Raw genomic sequence first — 22,418 nt, 5'->3', positions numbered from 1 at the left:
ATGTGGGATTCTACAGATGCGGCAGTGGTGTGTAGAGAACTGGGCTGTGGGAGTGTTGTAGAGGCAAAGAGTGCTGCCTATTTTGGACAGGGTACTGGACAAATATGGTTGGATGATGTCCAGTGCCGTGGAAATGAAACTACACTGAAAAACTGTTCATCAAGATCATGGGGATCACATAACTGTAGGCACCAAAAAGATGCTGGAGTCATCTGCCAAGGTACGTTAAACACATTTATACAACTGATGTACATGTATAGCTATCCTATTGTACAGCATATTTTTTTCATTAGCAATGCAACAGTGTTTCATGTTCTAAATAACAGGATCTATTTGGAAGGAGACATGTATCATTTGATTTCCCCCCTTTTTTAAGTTTCTGAAGGCAAAACAAAGATTTTCATCAATTCATTTAATGTTTTCACATCAACAATTTACAGAATCAGTTCGATATACAAGTAAACATTCTTTTCTAACCACCCTTCTACCTCAGTCCCACCCTCAGAAGACAGAACACTGAAATGGACATTATTGTGGGGCATTGAGCTGATGTGTTAAATAAGGACAAAAAGGAATAAATAAATAAACATAAAAATATAAAAATTAATAAATTAATAAATAATATTAATAATAATAACAATAATAATAATAATAAAAGAGATTAAAGAAGGGTTACATTATCACATCAGCATTTTCAGTCATGTATTTAATAAATTTGCTCCAAATCATTTCAAACATTGATGACATTTTTTTTTAGATAAAACATAGTTTTTTTTCCAACTAGGAACATACAACTTCACTTTGACGTTGTGTCGAATGCACGACACTAGGGGTCCCTATACTAAATGCCACAACTGTCGAACTGCATCACGATTGTACTGGGGTTCAGATACTAACAAGCCAGTGTTGCCACACATTTGAATAATAAAACGAAATACATACCTGACAAAGGAGAGACACACAGCCGCATGTGAGTTCTAGTGCAGAGCTCCAGATTCACATATGCTGTGGGGGTTTTCTGGCTACAGAATCCCCAATGACAATAATGCCCCTTCACACATATACCCAGACCAGAAACAAAGAAATCGTTCAATAAGTTGTAAAAACATAAAAGACCTTTTGATTTGGTAGGCTCTTGCAACCCAGGGTTGCACCTGAAACACGGTTGCATTGCTAATAGCCTTGCTGTTGTACAGTATATTTTCTCTTTATGCACCACTGATTCATGTTCTAAATAACGGGATCTACTTGAAAGGACCAATGTATCATTAGATTTTTTTTTCCTTCTTTTAAGTTTACAAAGGCAAAACAAACTTTCCATTTACATACCTTTTATGCATTAGTTATGGCGTCAAGCTAACCAATGGCATGCATGTAGTACTGTTGAGTAGATTTCTTTGGTCATAGCACCGCCGGTGGTGTTTTTAGGTAAAGTCAGTCAAAGGCTATGAGTACTTTTTACTTAATTTATACCTTTGGAACTTTGTCCCAGTTGGTGGAGTGGTTATCCTGGTCTCTGTCTAAGTCACTGAATTTTGTAACACTGTGCAAAGGTACAGCCTCACTTTAAGTTTGGCATCGTCACATCGCGGTCAACCCTTTTAGTATATTTAAGGCAAATAGATTAGAGAATAAAAAATAGTTCTTGTTTATCTTCCATTTGAACAGTATTTATTTTGTTATCTCATTAAAAATACTGTACAAAGAAACAAGACAAAAATCTAATAACCTTTTCTTCTGTCTTTATATTGTTTGTGATTAATAGCTGTCAGGTTGGTGGGCGGGTCCAACCTCTGTTCTGGAAGAGTGGAGGTTCTCCACAATGGAATCTGGGGAACAGTGTGTGATGACCTATGGGATTCTACAGATGGTGCAGTGGTGTGTAGAGAACTGGGCTGTGGGAGTCTTGTAGAGGTAAAGACTGCTGCTTATTTCGGAGAAGGTTCTGGACAAATCTGGTTGGATGATGTCCAGTGCCGTGGGAATGAATCTACACTGAAAAACTGTTCATCTAATTTATTCGGATCACATGACTGTGGGCACCAAGAAGATGCTGGAGTCATTTGCCAAGGTAAGTCAAACACATTTATACAACTCATATAGCTGTGGTGTTGTACACTGTAATTACGCAATGCAAAAAATTCTAAAGGACACAATTTACTCTGAAAACTTAAAAGGACCACAAAATAATTAGATTTTCTTCCCTTTTTTAAAGGCAAATAAATTTTTCCATTAATATGCTGTTTATGTCACATTTACGGGGTCAAGCTCAACAATGTCATGGCACTCTTGATTCGGTTTGTTTGGTCACAGCCCCCCAGTGGTATCGTATGAATAGCCAATCAAGGGCTATGAGTACATTTCACTTCATTTGTAGCTTTGCAACTCTTGCCCAGTCGTGTGGGCTAAATCAATTGGCCTGCTCTCATTATCAGGCACTTAATTTTGTTCCAGTCTGCAAAGTTACAGCCTCATCCGATACTTGCCATCATTGCTATCAACTTTCTTAGCATGTTAACTATTTCTTGCTTACCATCTATTTGAATATCAGTTTCACTTTGGGAAAGACCACACAAATTAAGAAATACAATCTGGAACTGTAATAGACTTCAATCATCTCTCCTGTTCTGTAATAGGCCAGGCACAAACTAGTGCAGCACCACGAACGAGTGGTTATACACCTTTGAATTAGATCCAGATCTGCTGTTCTCACAACCTGTAACAGTCTAAAACATTAGTTTGAACTGAACAAACTTGAAGCATTGCAATCAATCTGAAAATGTCAATACCATCATCAAAACACAACAATGTTGTGTATTTGTGTTTATTTATTTTTTTTTCTGCAGCAACAGCGACACTGAACACGACTACCTCACAGCCAGGAGTCAGAGGTAATGGTGCTGAGAAGGATGAAAATCCACTATTGTTACTACTTGTTAACAAACAAACAAAAAAATGACCTGTTCTGTTTTATCGTTTGTTATTAATAGTTGTCAGGTTGGTGAATGGATCCAACCTGTGTTCTGGAAGAGTAGAGGTTCTCCACAATGGAACCTGGGGAACAGTGTGTGATGACCTGTGGGATTCTACAGACGCAGCAGTGGTGTGTAGAGAACTGGGCTGTGGGAGTGCTGTAGAGGCAAAGAGTGCTGCGTATTTTGGACAGGGTACTGGACAAATATGGTTGGATGATGTCCAGTGCCGGGGAAATGAATCTGCACTGAAAAACTGTTCATCAAGAGCATTGGGATCACATAACTGTGGGCATCAAAAAGATGCTGGAGTCATCTGCCGAGGTGAGTCAAACACATTTATGCAATTGATGTATAGCTGTGCTGTTTATTTACAGTACATTTTCTCATTAGCAGTGCAACGGTGTTTCATGTCCTAAATAGCATGATTTGCTTGAAATGACCAATGTATCATTTGATTTTATTTACTTGTTTTAAGTTTCCAAAGGCAAAACAAAGTTTTCCATTCATATGCAATCAATGCCTCAATTACAGGGTCAAGCTCGCCAATGGCATGCACGTAGTACTGTTGAGTAGATTTGTTTGGTCATTGCACACCCAGAGGTGATCTTAGGAAAAGTCGATCAAAGGCTATGGTTATATTTTACTTCGCTTCAGCTTTTGCCTAGTTGGTGTTGTGGGTTAAATGAATTGGCCTGGTTTCTATTCCAGTGTGCAAAGAAATAGCCTCGCTTTATGGTTGGCCTATTGCTATCGACTTAGCATGTTAACCATTTCTTGTTCACTTTGGGAAATAAAATGCAAATGAAGAATTCCATTCTGGAACGGTCATCGACTTCAATCATCTCTCTTTTCTTTGTAATAAAACAAACTAGGGCAGCACCACAAACAAGTAATTATACACCTTTGAATTAGATCCAGATGTGCTGTTTTCACAAACTGTAACAATACCTTCATCAAAACATAAAATTGTTGTGTTATTTTTTTTCTGCAGAAACACTGACACTGAACATGACTACCTCACAGCCAAGAGTCGGAGGTAATGGTGATGAGGAGGTCGAAACTCCACTATTGTTACTGCTGTGTTAATAAACACACAAACAAAAAGCTTAATTTGCTGTTTTTCTATCATTTGTGATTAACAGCTGTCAGGTTGGTGAATGGATCCAACCTCTGTTCAGGAAGAGTGGAGGTTCTTCACAATGGAACCTGGGGAACAGTGTGTGATGACATGTGGGATTCTACAGATGCGGCAGTGGTGTGTAGAGAACTGGGCTGTGGGAGTGTTGTAGAGGCAAAGAGTGCTGCCTATTTTGGACAGGGTACTGGACAAATATGGTTGGATGATGTCCAGTGCCGTGGAAATGAAACTACACTGAAAAACTGTTCATCAAGATCATGGGGATCACATAACTGTAGGCACCAAAAAGATGCTGGAGTCATCTGCCAAGGTACGTCAAACACATTTATACAACTGATGTACATGTATAGCTGTCCTATTGTACAGCATATTTTTTTCATTAGCAATGCAACAGTGTTTCATGTTCTAAATAACAGGATCTATTTGGAAGGACACATGTATCATTTGATTTCCCCCCTTTTTTAAGTTTCTGAAGGCAAAACAAAGATTTTCATCAATTCATTTAATGTTTTCACATCAACAATTTACAGAATCAGTTCGATATACAAGTAAACATTCTTTTCTAACCACCCTTCTACCTCAGTCCCACCCTCAGAAGACAGAACACTGAAATGGACATTATTGTGGGGCATTGAGCTGATGTGTTAAATAAGGACAAAAAGGAATAAATAAATAAACATACAAATATAAAAATGAATAAATTAATAAATAATATTAATAATAATAACAATAATAATAATAAAAGAGATTAAAGAAGGGTTACATTATCACATCAGCATTTTCAGTCATGTATTTAATAAATTTGCTCCAAATCATTTCAAACATTGATGACATTTTTTTTTAGATAAAACATAGTTTTTTTTCCAACTAGGAACATACAACTTCACTTTGACGTTGTGTCGAATGCACGACACTAGGGGTCCCTATACTAAATGCCACAACTGTCGAACTGCATCACGATTGTACTGGGGTTCAGATACTAACAAGCCAGTGTTGCCACACATTTGAATAATAAAACGAAATACATACCTGACAAAGGAGAGACACACAGCCGCATGTGAGTTCTAGTGCAGAGCTCCAGATTCACATATGCTGTGGGGGTTTTCTGGCTACAGAATCCCCAATGACAATAATGCCCCTTCACACATATACCCAGACCAGAAACAAAGAAATCGTTCAATAAGTTGTAAAAACATAAAAGACCTTTTGATTTGGTAGGCTCTTGCAACCCAGGGTTGCACCTGAAACACGGTTGCATTGCTAATAGCCTTGCTGTTGTACAGTATATTTTCTCTTTATGCACCACTGATTCATGTTCTAAATAACGGGATCTACTTGAAAGGACCAATGTATCATTAGATTTTTTTTTTCCTTCTTTTAAGTTTACAAAGGCAAAACAAACTTTCCATTTACATACCTTTTATGCATTAGTTATGGCGTCAAGCTAACCAATGGCATGCATGTAGTACTGTTGAGTAGATTTCTTTGGTCATAGCACCGCCGGTGGTGTTTTTAGGTAAAGTCAGTCAAAGGCTATGAGTACTTTTTACTTAATTTATACCTTTGGAACTTTGTCCCAGTTGGTGGAGTGGTTATCCTGGTCTCTCTCTAAGTCACTGAATTTTGTAACACTGTGCAAAGGTACAGCCTCACTTTAAGTTTGGCATCGTCACATCGCGGTCAACCCTTTTAGTATATTTAAGGCAAATAGATTAGAGAATAAAAAATAGTTCTTGTTTATCTTCCATTTGAACAGTATTTATATTGTTATCTCATTAAAAATACTGTACAAAGAAACAAGACAAAAATCTAATAACCTTTTCTTCTGTCTTTATATTGTTTGTGATTAATAGCTGTCAGGTTGGTGGGCGGGTCCAACCTCTGTTCTGGAAGAGTGGAGGTTCTCCACAATGGAATCTGGGGAACAGTGTGTGATGACCTATGGGATTCTACAGATGGTGCAGTGGTGTGTAGAGAACTGGGCTGTGGGAGTCTTGTAGAGGTAAAGACTGCTGCTTATTTCGGAGAAGGTTCTGGACAAATCTGGTTGGATGATGTCCAGTGCCGTGGGAATGAATCTACACTGAAAAACTGTTCATCTAATTTATTCGGATCACATGACTGTGGGCACCAAGAAGATGCTGGAGTCATTTGCCAAGGTAAGTCAAACACATTTATACAACTCATATAGCTGTGGTGTTGTACACTGTAATTACGCAATGCAAAAAATTCTAAAGGACACAATTTACTCTGAAAGCTTAAAAGGACCACAAAATAATTTGATTTTCTTCCCTTTTTTAAAGGCAAATAAATTTTTCCATTAATATGCTGTTTATGTCACATTTACGGGGTCAAGCTCAACAATGTCATGGCACTCTTGATTCGGTTTGTTTGGTCACAGCCCCCCAGTGGTATCGTATGAATAGCCAATCAAGGGCTATGAGTACATTTCACTTCATTTGTAGCTTTGCAACTCTTGCCCAGTCGTGTGGGCTAAATCAATTGGCCTGCTCTCATTATCAGGCACTTAATTTTGTTCCAGTCTGCAAAGTTACAGCCTCATCCGATACTTGCCATCATTGCTATCAACTTTCTTAGCATGTTAACTATTTCTTGCTTACCATCTATTTGAATATCAGTTTCACTTTGGGAAAGACCACACAAATTAAGAAATACAATCTGGAACTGTAATAGACTTCAATCATCTCTCCTGTTCTGTAATAGGCCAGGCACAAACTAGTGCAGCACCACGAACGAGTGGTTATACACCTTTGAATTAGATCCAGATCTGCTGTTCTCACAACCTGTAACAGTCTAAAACATTAGTTTGAACTGAACAAACTTGAAGCATTGCAATCAATCTGAAAATGTCAATACCATCATCAAAACACAACAATGTTGTGTATTTGTGTTTATTTATTTTTTTTTCTGCAGCAACAGCGACACTGAACACGACTACCTCACAGCCAGGAGTCAGAGGTAATGGTGCTGAGAAGGATGAAAATCCACTATTGTTACTACTTGTTAACAAACAAACAAAAAAATGACCTGTTCTGTTTTATCGTTTGTTATTAATAGTTGTCAGGTTGGTGAATGGATCCAACCTGTGTTCTGGAAGAGTAGAGGTTCTCCACAATGGAACCTGGGGAACAGTGTGTGATGACCTGTGGGATTCTACAGACGCAGCAGTGGTGTGTAGAGAACTGGGCTGTGGGAGTGCTGTAGAGGCAAAGAGTGCTGCGTATTTTGGACAGGGTACTGGACAAATATGGTTGGATGATGTCCAGTGCCGGGGAAATGAATCTGCACTGAAAAACTGTTCATCAAGAGCATTGGGATCACATAACTGTGGGCACCAAAAAGATGCTGGAGTCATCTGCCGAGGTGAGTCAAACACATTTATGCAATTGATGTATAGCTGTGCTGTTTATTTACAGTACATTTTCTCATTAGCAGTGCAACGGTGTTTCATGTCCTAAATAGCATGATTTGCTTGAAATGACCAATGTATCATTTGATTTTATTTACTTGTTTTAAGTTTCCAAAGGCAAAACAAAGTTTTCCATTCATATGCAATCAATGCCTCAATTACAGGGTCAAGCTCGCCATTGGCATGCACGTAGTACTGTTGAGTAGATTTGTTTGGTCATTGTACACCCAGAGGTGATCTTAGGAAAAGTCGATCAAAGTCTATGGTTATATTTCACTTCGCTTCAGCTTTTGCCTAGTTGGTGTTGTGGGTTAAATGAATTGGCCTGGTTTCTGTGTCAGGCACTGGATTTTATTCCAGTGTGCAAAGAAATAGCCTCACTTTATGGTTGGCCTATTGCTATCGACTTAGCATGTTAACCATTTCTTGTTCACTTTGGGAAATAAAATGCAAATGAAGAATTCCATTCTGGAACGGTCATCGACTTCAATCATCTCTCTTTTCTTTGTAATAAAACAAACTAGGGCAGCACCACAAACAAGTAATTATACACCTTTGAATTAGATCCAGATGTGCTGTTTTCACAAACTGTAACAATACCTTCATCAAAACATAAAATTGTTGTGTTATTTTTTTTTCTGCAGAAACACTGACACTGAACATGACTACCTCACAGCCAAGAGTCGGAGGTAATGGTGATGAGGAGGTCGAAACTCCACTATTGTTACTGCTGTGTTAATAAACACACAAACAAAAAGCTTAATTTGCTGTTTTTCTATCATTTGTGATTAACAGCTGTCAGGTTGGTGAATGGATCCAACCTCTGTTCAGGAAGAGTGGAGGTTCTTCACAATGGAACCTGGGGAACAGTGTGTGATGACATGTGGGATTCTACAGATGCGGCAGTGGTGTGTAGAGAACTGGGCTGTGGGAGTGTTGTAGAGGCAAAGAGTGCTGCCTATTTTGGACAGGGTACTGGACAAATATGGTTGGATGATGTCCAGTGCCGTGGAAATGAAACTACACTGAAAAACTGTTCATCAAGATCATGGGGATCACATAACTGTAGGCACCAAAAAGATGCTGGAGTCATCTGCCAAGGTACGTTAAACACATTTATACAACTGATGTACATTTATAGCTGTCCTATTGTACAGCATATTTTTTTCATTAGCAATGCAACAGTGTTTCATGTTCTAAATAACAGGATCTATTTGGAAGGACACATGTATCATTTGATTTCCCCCATTTTTTAAGTTTCTGAAGGCAAAACAAAGATTTTCATCAATTCATTTAATGTTTTCACATCAACAATTTACAGAATCAGTTCGATATACAAGTAAACATTCTTTTCTAACCACCCTTCTACCTCAGTCCCACCCTCAGAAGACAGAACACTGAAATGGACATTATTGTGGGGCATTGAGCTGATGTGTTAAATAAGGACAAAAAGGAATAAATAAATAAACATAAAAATATAAAAATGAATAAATTAATAAATAATATTAATAATAATAACAATAATAATAATAAAAGAGATTAAAGAAGGGTTACATTATCACATCAGCATTTTCAGTCATGTATTTAATAAATTTGCTCCAAATCATTTCAAACATTGATGACATTTTTTTTTTAGATAAAACATAGTTTTTTTTCCAACTAGGAACATACAACTTCACTTTGACGTTGTGTCGAATGCACGACACTAGGGGTCCCTATACTAAATGCCACAACTGTCGAACTGCATCACGATTGTACTGGGGTTCAGATACTAACAAGCCAGTGTTGCCACACATTTGAATAATAAAACGAAATACATACCTGACAAAGGAGAGACACACAGCCGCATGTGAGTTCTAGTGCAGAGCTCCAGATTCACATATGCTGTGGGGGTTTTCTGGCTACAGAATCCCCAATGACAATAATGCCCCTTCACACATATACCCAGACCAGAAACAAAGAAATCGTTCAATAAGTTGTAAAAACATAAAAGACCTTTTGGTTTGGTAGGCTCTTGCAACCCAGGGTTGCACCTGAAACACGGTTGCATTGCTAATAGCCTTGCTGTTGTACAGTATATTTTCTCTTTATGCACCACTGATTCATGTTCTAAATAACGGGATCTACTTGAAAGGACCAATGTATCATTAGATTTTTTTTTTCCTTCTTTTAAGTTTACAAAGGCAAAACAAACTTTCCATTTACATACCTTTTATGCATTAGTTATGGCGTCAAGCTAACCAATGGCATGCATGTAGTACTGTTGAGTAGATTTCTTTGGTCATAGCACCGCCGGTGGTGTTTTTAGGTAAAGTCAGTCAAAGGCTATGAGTACTTTTTACTTAATTTATACCTTTGGAACTTTGTCCCAGTTGGTGGAGTGGTTAACCTGGTCTCTGTCTAAGTGACTGAATTTTGTAACAATGTGCAAAGGTACAGCCTCACTTTAAGTTTGGCATCGTCACATCGCGGTCAACCCTTTTAGTATATTTAAGGCAAATAGATTAGAGAATAAAAAATAGTTCTTGTTTATCTTCCATTTGAACAGTATTTATTTTGTTATCTCATTAAAAATACTGTACAAAGAAACAAGACAAAAATCTAATAACCTTTTCTTCTGTCTTTATATTGTTTGTGATTAATAGCTGTCAGGTTGGTGGGCGGGTCCAACCTCTGTTCTGGAAGAGTGGAGGTTCTCCACAATGGAATCTGGGGAACAGTGTGTGATGACCTATGGGATTCTACAGATGGTGCAGTGGTGTGTAGAGAACTGGGCTGTGGGAGTCTTGTAGAGGTAAAGACTGCTGCTTATTTCGGAGAAGGTTCTGGACAAATCTGGTTGGATGATGTCCAGTGCCGTGGGAATGAATCTACACTGAAAAACTGTTCATCTAATTTATTCGGATCACATGACTGTGGGCACCAAGAAGATGCTGGAGTCATTTGCCAAGGTAAGTCAAACACATTTATACAACTCATATAGCTGTGGTGTTGTACACTGTAATTACGCAATGCAAAAGCATTTTGTGTTCTAAAGAACACAATTTACTCTGAAAACTTAAAAGGACCACAAAATAATTTGATTTTCTTCCCTTTTTTAAAGGCAAATAAATTTTTCCATTTATATGCTGTTTATGTCACATTTACGGGGTCAAGCTCAACAATGTCATGGCACTCTTGATTCGGTTTGTTTGGTCACAGCCCCCCAGTGGTATCGTATGAATAGCCAATCAAGGGCTATGAGTACATTTCACTTCATTTGTAGCTTTGCAACTCTTGCCCAGTCGTGTGGGCTAAATCAATTGGCCTGCTCTCATTATCAGGCACTTAATTTTGTTCCAGTCTGCAAAGTTACAGCCTCATCCGATACTTGCCATCATTGCTATCAACTTTCTTAGCATGTTAACTATTTCTTGCTTACCATCTATTTGATTATCAGTTTCACTTTGGGAAAGACCACACAAATTAAGAAATACAATCTGGAACTGTAATAGACTTCAATCATCTCTCCTGTTCTGTAATAGGCCAGGCACAAACTAGTGCAGCACCACGAACGAGTGGTTATACATCTTTGAATTAGATCCAGATCTGCTGTTCTCACAACCTGTAACAGTCTAAAACATTAGTTTGAACTGAACAAACTTGAAGCATTGCAATCAATCTGAAAATGTCAATACCATCATCAAAACACAACAATGTTGTGTATTTGTGTTTATTTATTTTTTTCTGCAGCAACAGCGACACTGAACACGACTACCTCACAGCCAGGAGTCAGAGGTAATGGTGCTGAGAAGGATGAAAATCCACTATTGTTACTACAAACAAACAAAAAAATGACCTGTTCTGTTTTATCGTTTATTATTAATAGTTGTCAGGTTGGTGAATGGATCCAACCTGTGTTCTGGAAGAGTAGAGGTTCTCCACAATGGAACCTGGGGAACAGTGTGTGATGACCTGTGGGATTCTACAGACGCAGCAGTGGTGTGTAGAGAACTGGGCTGTGGGAGTGCTGTAGAGGCAAAGAGTGCTGCGTATTTTGGACAGGGTACTGGACAAATATGGTTGGATGATGTCCAGTGCCGGGGAAATGAATCTGCACTGAAAAACTGTTCATCAAGAGCATTGGGATCACATAACTGTGGGCACCAAAAAGATGCTGGAGTCATCTGCCGAGGTGAGTCAAACACATTTATGCAATTGATGTATAGCTGTGCTGTTTATTTACAGTACATTTTCTCATTAGCAGTGCAACGGTGTTTCATGTCCTAAATAGCATGATTTGCTTGAAATGACCAATGTATCATTTGATTTTATTTACTTGTTTTTAAAGTGCCCCTATTATGCCTTTTCAAATATGATATTTCATGTAGTGTGTCATGTAGCTGTATGTGAACATAAACTATCTGCAAAGTTGTGACGCCGACAGTGCACTATAAATGAAGTTTTTGTCTAACAAAAAAAAGAGTCGGCTCACATTCGCCTAAACGAGTCGTCAGCAATTCGAATCTTTTTTCTGTAACGGCCACACGTCACGAGCTACACATTTGCGTAATGTCCGCCCACGTTCAATTTCGCGAACAACTTGCCCGCCCACAAACAGTAGGCCTACCATTTTCACGTGGATTAACGTTACATCATGTCAAGAAGACGCCCTGCGAGTGAATTTGTTTTACATGCCCTTCCGAAAGATGAAACTACCAAGGATGAGTGGTTAACATTAATTTTTTCAACACCTCAGCAGTCCAATGCCAATCTTGTGTTGTGTTCGCGTCATTTTACTGATGACTGTTTTTCCAATCTTGGGGAGTAACGTTACAACGCGAGATTCACCAAACGCTTGGTTTTAAAAAATGGATCAGTGCCCAGTTTATTTGGACCGGCTTGCTCCTCTGAACTTCTACCTGTAAGTATGATTAATAATTGATGATTGTATTTTCTAGCGATCGTTCAAAATACGTCTTTGTTTACGTTATGGTGTGTAACAACCCCGCACATGTCTTGGTAACCGGCTAACTTGCGTTTCTGTAGTTCTGTTGTTCAGCTGTGAGTGCAATGTAGTCTAAAAATTGTGATTGATGCAGCTTGACTGTCTGTCTGCCTTATTAGTTTAAGTAATGATAATGATAAACGATGGCTTAACGCAGTGTTATGGGTTGTACGTTACAGTGTTGAAGTTCACAACGTAGAGGTGTGCCCGGTTCGCTTACAAAAGCAAATTGCAAGCACTTCCCACAGTTATAATATGACACCCACTGAGAAACGTCCTGCTCCAGTCGTGCTTGCAAAACAGTTTCTTGTCTATGTGCCACTTCAACCGTTTCATCGTCAGACTCCGGCTCGAATTGATAGGGTAAAATCGAGGCTATCTTTTCTACGCATTAACAGGTCTCCACAGCTGTCATTCAGTTATGCCAATGGGCGTTTCGTTTTGCGCTGAAGCGGTAGACCAATCCAAAAGGACTGCACCATCTGACCAATCACAGCAGTGAGGGCTCACTGAAAGGAGGGGTTTAGAGAGACTGATTCTTCGAACTGCTTCACACGAGTCGTTTACGAATCATTTAGAAACGGGGTAAAATTAAATCTAATTTTTGAGAAAACTAAAGTGTTTTTTGAACTTGCATACATGTAAACCTGTTTTAAGAGACTATTACAACAATATTAACTACCTTTAACATGGCATAATAGGGGCACTTTAAGTTTCCAAAGGCAAAACAAAGTTTTCCATTCATATGCAATCAATGCCTCAATTACAGGGTCAAGCTCGCCAATGGCATGCACGTAGTACTGTTGAGTAGATTTGTTTGGTCATTGCACACCCAGAGGTGATCTTAGGAAAAGTCGATCAAAGGCTATGGTTATATTTCACTTCGCTTCAGCTTTTGCCTAGTTGGTGTTGTGGGTTAAATGAATTGGCCTGGTTTCTATTCCAGTGTGCAAAGAAATAGCCTCGCTTTATGGTTGGCCTATTGCTATCGACTTAGCATGTTAACCATTTCTTGTTCACTTTGGGAAATAAAATGCAAATGAAGAATTCCATTCTGGAACGGTCATCGACTTCAATCATCTCATTTTTCTTTGTAATAAAACAAACTAGGGCAGCACCACAAACAAGTAATTATACACCTTTGAATTAGATCCAGATGTGCTGTTTTCACAAACTGTAACAATACCTTCATCAAAACATAAAATTGTTGTGTTATTTTTTTTCTGCAGAAACACTGACACTGAACATGACTACCTCACAGCCAAGAGTCGGAGGTAATGGTGATGAGGAGGTCGAAACTCCACTATTGTTACTGCTGTGTTAATAAACACACAAACAAAAAGCTTAATTTGCTGTTTTTCTATCATTTGTGATTAACAGCTGTCAGGTTGGTGAATGGATCCAACCTCTGTTCAGGAAGAGTGGAGGTTCTTCACAATGGAACCTGGGGAACAGTGTGTGATGACATGTGGGATTCTACAGATGCGGCAGTGGTGTGTAGAGAACTGGGCTGTGGGAGTGTTGTAGAGGCAAAGAGTGCTGCCTATTTTGGACAGGGTACTGGACAAATATGGTTGGATGATGTCCAGTGCCGTGGAAATGAAACTACACTGAAAAACTGTTCATCAAGATCATGGGGATCACATAACTGTAGGCACCAAAAAGATGCTGGAGTCATCTGCCAAGGTACGTTAAACACATTTATACAACTGATGTACATGTATAGCTGTCCTATTGTACAGCATATTTTTTTCATTAGCAATGCAACAGTGTTTCATGTTCTAAATAACAGGATCTATTTGGAAGGAGACATGTATCATTTGATTTCCCCCCTTTTTTAAGTTTCTGAAGGCAAAACAAAGATTTTCATCAATTCATTTAATGTTTTCACATCAACAATTTACAGAATCAGTTCGATATACAAGTAAACATTCTTTTCTAACCACCCTTCTACCTCAGTCCCACCCTCAGAAGACAGAACACTGAAATGGACATTATTGTGGGGCATTGAGCTGATGTGTTAAATAAGGACAAAAAGGAATAAATAAATAAACATAAAAATATAAAAATTAATAAATTAATAAATAATATTAATAATAATAACAATAATAATAATAAAAGAGATTAAAGAAGGGTTACATTATCACATCAGCATTTTCAGTCATGTATTTAATAAATTTGCTCCAAATCATTTCAAACATTGATGACATTTTTTTTTAGATAAAACATAGTTTTTTTTCCAACTAGGAACATACAACTTCACTTTGACGTTGTGTCGAATGCACGACACTAGGGGTCCCTATACTAAATGCCACAACTGTCGAACTGCATCACGATTGTACTGGGGTTCAGATACTAACAAGCCAGTGTTGCCACACATTTGAATAATAAAACGAAATACATACCTGACAAAGGAGAGACACACAGCCGCATGTGAGTTCTAGTGCAGAGCTCCAGATTCACATATGCTGTGGGGGTTTTCTGGCTACAGAATCCCCAATGACAATAATGCCCCTTCACACATATACCCAGACCAGAAACAAAGAAATCGTTCAATAAGTTGTAAAAACATAAAAGACCTTTTGATTTGGTAGGCTCTTGCAACCCAGGGTTGCACCTGAAACACGGTTGCATTGCTAATAGCCTTGCTGTTGTACAGTATATTTTCTCTTTATGCACCACTGATTCATGTTCTAAATAACGGGATCTACTTGAAAGGACCAATGTATCATTAGATTTTTTTTTTTCCTTCTTTTAAGTTTACAAAGGCAAAACAAACTTTCCATTTACATACCTTTTATGCATTAGTTATGGCGTCAAGCTAACCAATGGCATGCATGTAGTACTGTTGAGTAGATTTCTTTGGTCATAGCACCGCCGGTGGTGTTTTTAGGTAAAGTCAGTCAAAGGCTATGAGTACTTTTTACTTAATTTATACCTTTGGAACTTTGTCCCAGTTGGTGGAGTGGTTATCCTGGTCTCTGTCTAAGTCACTGAATTTTGTAACACTGTGCAAAGGTACAGCCTCACTTTAAGTTTGGCATCGTCACATCGCGGTCAACCCTTTTAGTATATTTAAGGCAAATAGATTAGAGAATAAAAAATAGTTCTTGTTTATCTTCCATTTGAACAGTATTTATTTTGTTATCTCATTAAAAATACTGTACAAAGAAACAAGACAAAAATCTAATAACCTTTTCTTCTGTCTTTATATTGTTTGTGATTAATAGCTGTCAGGTTGGTGGGCGGGTCCAACCTCTGTTCTGGAAGAGTGGAGGTTCTCCACAATGGAATCTGGGGAACAGTGTGTGATGACCTATGGGATTCTACAGATGGTGCAGTGGTGTGTAGAGAACTGGGCTGTGGGAGTCTTGTAGAGGTAAAGACTGCTGCTTATTTCGGAGAAGGTTCTGGACAAATCTGGTTGGATGATGTCCAGTGCCGTGGGAATGAATCTACACTGAAAAACTGTTCATCTAATTTATTCGGATCACATGACTGTGGGCACCAAGAAGATGCTGGAGTCATTTGCCAAGGTAAGTCAAACACATTTATACAACTCATATAGCTGTGGTGTTGTACACTGTAATTACGCAATGCAAAAAATTCTAAAGGACACAATTTACTCTGAAAGCTTAAAAGGACCACAAAATAATTTGATTTTCTTCCCTTTTTTAAAGGCAAATAAATTTTTCCATTAATATGCTGTTTATGTCACATTTACGGGGTCAAGCTCAACAATGTCATGGCACTCTTGATTCGGTTTGTTTGGTCACAGCCCCCCAGTGGTATCGTATGAATAGCCAATCAAGGGCTATGAGTACATTTCACTTCATTTGTAGCTTTGCAACTCTTGCCCAGTCGTGTGGGCTAAATCAATTGGCCTGCTCTCATTATCAGGCACTTAATTTTGTTCCAGTCTGCAAAGTTACAGCCTCATCCGATACTTGCCATCATTGCTATCAACTTTCTTAGCATGTTAACTATTTCTTGCTTACCATCTATTTGAATATCAGTTTCACTTTGGGAAAGACCACACAAATTAAGAAATACAATCTGGAACTGTAATAGACTTCAATCATCTCTCCTGTTCTGTAATAGGCCAGGCACAAACTAGTGCAGCACCACGAACGAGTGGTTATACACCTTTGAATTAGATCCAGATCTGCTGTTCTCACAACCTGTAACAGTCTAAAACATTAGTTTGAACTGAACAAACTTGAAGCATTGCAATCAATCTGAAAATGTCAATACCATCATCAAAACACAACAATGTTGTGTATTTGTGTTTATTTATTTTTTTTTCTGCAGCAACAGCGACACTGAACACGACTACCTCACAGCCAGGAGTCAGAGGTAATGGTGCTGAGAAGGATGAAAATCCACTATTGTTACTACTTGTTAACAAACAAACAAAAAAATGACCTGTTCTGTTTTATCGTTTGTTATTAATAGTTGTCAGGTTGGTGAATGGATCCAACCTGTGTTCTGGAAGAGTAGAGGTTCTCCACAATGGAACCTGGGGAACAGTGTGTGATGACCTGTGGGATTCTACAGACGCAGCAGTGGTGTGTAGAGAACTGGGCTGTGGGAGTGCTGTAGAGGCAAAGAGTGCTGCGTATTTTGGACAGGGTACTGGACAAATATGGTTGGATGATGTCCAGTGCTGGGGAAATGAATCTGCACTGAAAAACTGTTCATCAAGAGCATTGGGATCACATAACTGTGGGCATCAAAAAGATGCTGGAGTCATCTGCCGAGGTGAGTCAAACACATTTATGCAATTGATGTATAGCTGTGCTGTTTATTTACAGTACATTTTCTCATTAGCAGTGCAACGGTGTTTCATGTCCTAAATAGCATGATTTGCTTGAAATGACCAATGTATCATTTGATTTTATTTACTTGTTTTAAGTTTCCAAAGGCAAAACAAAGTTTTCCATTCATATGCAATCAATGCCTCAATTACAGGGTCAAGCTCGCCAATGGCATGCACGTAGTACTGTTGAGTAGATTTGTTTGGTCATTGCACACCCAGAGGTGATCTTAGGAAAAGTCGATCAAAGGCTATGGTTATATTTTACTTCGCTTCAGCTTTTGCCTAGTTGGTGTTGTGGGTTAAATGAATTGGCCTGGTTTCTATTCCAGTGTGCAAAGAAATAGCCTCGCTTTATGGTTGGCCTATTGCTATCGACTTAGCATGTTAACCATTTCTTGTTCACTTTGGGAAATAAAATGCAAATGAAGAATTCCATTCTGGAACGGTCATCGACTTCAATCATCTCTCTTTTCTTTGTAATAAAACAAACTAGGGCAGCACCACAAACAAGTAATTATACACCTTTGAATTAGATCCAGATGTGCTGTTTTCACAAACTGTAACAATACCTTCATCAAAACATAAAATTGTTGTGTTATTTTTTTTCTGCAGAAACACTGACACTGAACATGACTACCTCACAGCCAAGAGTCGGAGGTAATGGTGATGAGGAGGTCGAAACTCCACTATTGTTACTGCTGTGTTAATAAACACACAAACAAAAAGCTTAATTTGCTGTTTTTCTATCATTTGTGATTAACAGCTGTCAGGTTGGTGAATGGATCCAACCTCTGTTCAGGAAGAGTGGAGGTTCTTCACAATGGAACCTGGGGAACAGTGTGTGATGACATGTGGGATTCTACAGATGCGGCAGTGGTGTGTAGAGAACTGGGCTGTGGGAGTGTTGTAGAGGCAAAGAGTGCTGCCTATTTTGGACAGGGTACTGGACAAATATGGTTGGATGATGTCCAGTGCCGTGGAAATGAAACTACACTGAAAAACTGTTCATCAAGATCATGGGGATCACATAACTGTAGGCACCAAAAAGATGCTGGAGTCATCTGCCAAGGTACGTCAAACACATTTATACAACTGATGTACATGTATAGCTGTCCTATTGTACAGCATATTTTTTTCATTAGCAATGCAACAGTGTTTCATGTTCTAAATAACAGGATCTATTTGGAAGGACACATGTATCATTTGATTTCCCCCCTTTTTTAAGTTTCTGAAGGCAAAACAAAGATTTTCATCAATTCATTTAATGTTTTCACATCAACAATTTACAGAATCAGTTCGATATACAAGTAAACATTCTTTTCTAACCACCCTTCTACCTCAGTCCCACACTCAGAAGACAGAACACTGAAATGGACATTATTGTGGGGCATTGAGCTGATGTGTTAAATAAGGACAAAAAGGAATAAATAAATAAACATACAAATATAAAAATGAATAAATTAATAAATAATATTAATAATAATAACAATAATAATAATAAAAGAGATTAAAGAAGGGTTACATTATCACATCAGCATTTTCAGTCATGTATTTAATAAATTTGCTCCAAATCATTTCAAACATTGATGACATTTTTTTTTAGATAAAACATAGTTTTTTTTCCAACTAGGAACATACAACTTCACTTTGACGTTGTGTCGAATGCACGACACTAGGGGTCCCTATACTAAATGCCACAACTGTCGAACTGCATCACGATTGTACTGGGGTTCAGATACTAACAAGCCAGTGTTGCCACACATTTGAATAATAAAACGAAATATATACCTGACAAAGGAGAGACACACAGCCGCATGTGAGTTCTAGTGCAGAGCTCCAGATTCACATATGCTGTGGGGGTTTTCTGGCTACAGAATCCCCAATGACAATAATGCCCCTTCACACATATACCCAGACCAGAAACAAAGAAATCGTTCAATAAGTTGTAAAAACATAAAAGACCTTTTGATTTGGTAGGCTCTTGCAACCCAGGGTTGCACCTGAAACACGGTTGCATTGCTAATAGCCTTGCTGTTGTACAGTATATTTTCTCTTTATGCACCACTGATTCATGTTCTAAATAACGGGATCTACTTGAAAGGACCAATGTATCATTAGATTTTTTTTTTCCTTCTTTTAAGTTTACAAAGGCAAAACAAACTTTCCATTTACATACCTTTTATGCATTAGTTATGGCGTCAAGCTAACCAATGGCATGCATGTAGTACTGTTGAGTAGATTTCTTTGGTCATAGCACCGCCGGTGGTGTTTTTAGGTAAAGTCAGTCAAAGGCTATGAGTACTTTTTACTTAATTTATACCTTTGGAACTTTGTCCCAGTTGGTGGAGTGGTTATCCTGGTCTCTGTCTAAGTCACTGAATTTTGTAACACTGTGCAAAGGTACAGCCTCACTTTAAGTTTGGCATCGTCACATCGCGGTCAACCCTTTTAGTATATTTAAGGCAAATAGATTAGAGAATAAAAAATAGTTCCTGTTTATCTTCCATTTGAACAGTATTTATATTGTTATCTCATTAAAAATACTGTACAAAGAAACAAGACAAAAATCTAATAACCTTTTCTTCTGTCTTTATATTGTTTGTGATTAATAGCTGTCAGGTTGGTGGGCGGGTCCAACCTCTGTTCTGGAAGAGTGGAGGTTCTCCACAATGGAATCTGGGGAACAGTGTGTGATGACCTATGGGATTCTACAGATGGTGCAGTGGTGTGTAGAGAACTGGGCTGTGGGAGTCTTGTAGAGGTAAAGACTGCTGCTTATTTCGGAGAAGGTTCTGGACAAATCTGGTTGGATGATGTCCAGTGCCGTGGGAATGAATCTACACTGAAAAACTGTTCATCTAATTTATTCGGATCACATGACTGTGGGCACCAAGAAGATGCTGGAGTCATTTGCCAAGGTAAGTCAAACACATTTATACAACTCATATAGCTGTGGTGTTGTACACTGTAATTACGCAATGCAAAAAATTCTAAAGGACACAATTTACTCTGAAAGCTTAAAAGGACCACAAAATAATTTGATTTTCTTCCCTTTTTTAAAGGCAAATAAATTTTTCCATTAATATGCTGTTTATGTCACATTTACGGGGTCAAGCTCAACAATGTCATGGCACTCTTGATTCGGTTTGTTTGGTCACAGCCCCCCAGTGGTATCGTATGAATAGCCAATCAAGGGCTATGAGTACATTTCACTTCATTTGTAGCTTTGCAACTCTTGCCCAGTCGTGTGGGCTAAATCAATTGGCCTGCTCTCATTATCAGGCACTTAATTTTGTTCCAGTCTGCAAAGTTACAGCCTCATCCGATACTTGCCATCATTGCTATCAACTTTCTTAGCATGTTAACTATTTCTTGCTTACCATCTATTTGAATATCAGTTTCACTTTGGGAAAGACCACACAAATTAAGAAATACAATCTGGAACTGTAATAGACTTCAATCATCTCTCCTGTTCTGTAATAGGCCAGGCACAAACTAGTGCAGCACCACGAACGAGTGGTTATACACCTTTGAATTAGATCCAGATCTGCTGTTCTCACAACCTGTAACAGTCTAAAACATTAGTTTGAACTGAACAAACTTGAAGCATTGCAATCAATCTGAAAATGTCAATACCATCATCAAAACACAACAATGTTGTGTATTTGTGTTTATTTATTTTTTTTTCTGCAGCAACAGCGACACTGAACACGACTACCTCACAGCCAGGAGTCAGAGGTAATGGTGCTGAGAAGGATGAAAATCCACTATTGTTACTACTTGTTAACAAACAAACAAAAAAATGACCTGTTCTGTTTTATCGTTTGTTATTAATAGTTGTCAGGTTGGTGAATGGATCCAACCTGTGTTCTGGAAGAGTAGAGGTTCTCCACAATGGAACCTGGGGAACAGTGTGTGATGACCTGTGGGATTCTACAGACGCAGCAGTGGTGTGTAGAGAACTGGGCTGTGGGAGTGCTGTAGAGGCAAAGAGTGCTGCGTATTTTGGACAGGGTACTGGACAAATATGGTTGGATGATGTCCAGTGCCGGGGAAATGAATCTGCACTGAAAAACTGTTCATCAAGAGCATTGGGATCACATAACTGTGGGCACCAAAAAGATGCTGGAGTCATCTGCCGAGGTGAGTCAAACACATTTATGCAATTGATGTATAGCTGTGCTGTTTATTTACAGTACATTTTCTCATTAGCAGTGCAACGGTGTTTCATGTCCTAAATAGCATGATTTGCTTGAAATGACCAATGTATCATTTGATTTTATTTACTTGTTTTAAGTTTCCAAAGGCAAAACAAAGTTTTCCATTCATATGCAATCAATGCCTCAATTACAGGGTCAAGCTCGCCATTGGCATGCACGTAGTACTGTTGAGTAGATTTGTTTGGTCATTGCACACCCAGAGGTGATCTTAGGAAAAGTCGATCAAAGTCTATGGTTATATTTCACTTCGCTTCAGCTTTTGCCTAGTTGGTGTTGTGGGTTAAATGAATTGGCCTGGTTTCTGTGTCAGGCACTGGATTTTATTCCAGTGTGCAAAGAAATAGCCTCACTTTATGGTTGGCCTATTGCTATCGACTTAGCATGTTAACCATTTCTTGTTCACTTTGGGAAATAAAATGCAAATGAAGAATTCCATTCTGGAACGGTCATCGACTTCAATCATCTCTCTTTTCTTTGTAATAAAACAAACTAGGGCAGCATCACAAACAAGTAATTATACACCTTTGAATTAGATCCAGATGTGCTGTTTTCACAAACTGTAACAATACCTTCATCAAAACATAAAATTGTTGTGTTATTTTTTTTCTGCAGAAACACTGACACTGAACATGACTACCTCACAGCCAAGAGTCGGAGGTAATGGTGATGAGGAGGTCGAAACTCCACTATTGTTACTGCTGTGTTAATAAACACACAAACAAAAAGCTTAATTTGCTGTTTTTCTATCATTTGTGATTAACAGCTGTCAGGTTGGTGAATGGATCCAACCTCTGTTCAGGAAGAGTGGAGGTTCTTCACAATGGAACCTGGGGAACAGTGTGTGATGAC

General features: G+C 38.5%; 2 protein-coding genes across 2 annotated transcripts; both read left to right on the top strand.

Moving 5' to 3' along the window:
* On the top strand, nucleotides 1-8,420 carry LOC141332895 (scavenger receptor cysteine-rich domain-containing protein DMBT1-like). Its single transcript, XM_073837857.1, has 10 exons — nucleotides 1-220; nucleotides 1,766-2,081; nucleotides 2,983-3,296; nucleotides 3,967-4,011; nucleotides 4,118-4,423; nucleotides 5,967-6,272; nucleotides 7,048-7,092; nucleotides 7,192-7,354; nucleotides 8,188-8,232; nucleotides 8,339-8,420. Exons 1-10 carry the CDS (start codon nucleotides 1-3, stop codon nucleotides 8,418-8,420), a joined length of 1,842 nt encoding a protein of 613 aa, XP_073693958.1.
* Nucleotides 8,421-8,424: 4 nt separating this feature from the next.
* LOC141332894 (scavenger receptor cysteine-rich domain-containing protein DMBT1-like) lies at nucleotides 8,425-22,414 on the top strand. The gene is made up of 13 exons (XM_073837856.1): nucleotides 8,425-8,644; nucleotides 10,189-10,509; nucleotides 11,409-11,730; nucleotides 13,909-14,216; nucleotides 15,761-16,066; nucleotides 16,842-16,886; nucleotides 16,986-17,304; nucleotides 18,111-18,418; nucleotides 19,962-20,267; nucleotides 21,043-21,087; nucleotides 21,187-21,349; nucleotides 22,182-22,226; nucleotides 22,333-22,414. The coding sequence occupies exons 1-13, from the start codon at nucleotides 8,425-8,427 to the stop codon at nucleotides 22,412-22,414; spliced, it is 2,790 nt and encodes a 929-aa protein (XP_073693957.1).
* Nucleotides 22,415-22,418: the final 4 nt, after the last annotated feature.

The sequence above is a fragment of the Garra rufa genome, chromosome 4 (assembly GCF_049309525.1).
Source record: "Garra rufa chromosome 4, GarRuf1.0, whole genome shotgun sequence".
NCBI lineage: Eukaryota > Metazoa > Chordata > Actinopteri > Cypriniformes > Cyprinidae > Garra > Garra rufa.
The sequence above is the reverse complement of the archived record's forward strand: the minus strand, read 5'-3'. Positions and strand labels throughout refer to the sequence as shown.

Excerpts from the sequence above, each read along its gene's own strand:
- LOC141332895 (XM_073837857.1), top strand. The coding sequence starts at position 1 with ATGTGGGATTCTACAGATGCGGCAGTGGTGTGTAGAGAACTGGGCTGT. Across the intron at positions 221-1,765 it reads TGCTGGAGTCATCTGCCAAG|CTGTCAGGTTGGTGGGCGGG; the intron begins GTACGTTAAACA and ends TGTGATTAATAG. Across the intron at positions 8,233-8,338 it reads CTCACAGCCAAGAGTCGGAG|CTGTCAGGTTGGTGAATGGA; the intron begins GTAATGGTGATG and ends TGTGATTAACAG.
- LOC141332894 (XM_073837856.1), top strand. The coding sequence starts at position 8,425 with ATGTGGGATTCTACAGATGCGGCAGTGGTGTGTAGAGAACTGGGCTGT. Across the intron at positions 17,305-18,110 it reads TGCCGAGGTGAGTCAAACAC|AGCTGTCAGGTTGGTGAATG; the intron begins ATTTATGCAATT and ends TTTGTGATTAAC. Across the intron at positions 22,227-22,332 it reads CTCACAGCCAAGAGTCGGAG|CTGTCAGGTTGGTGAATGGA; the intron begins GTAATGGTGATG and ends TGTGATTAACAG.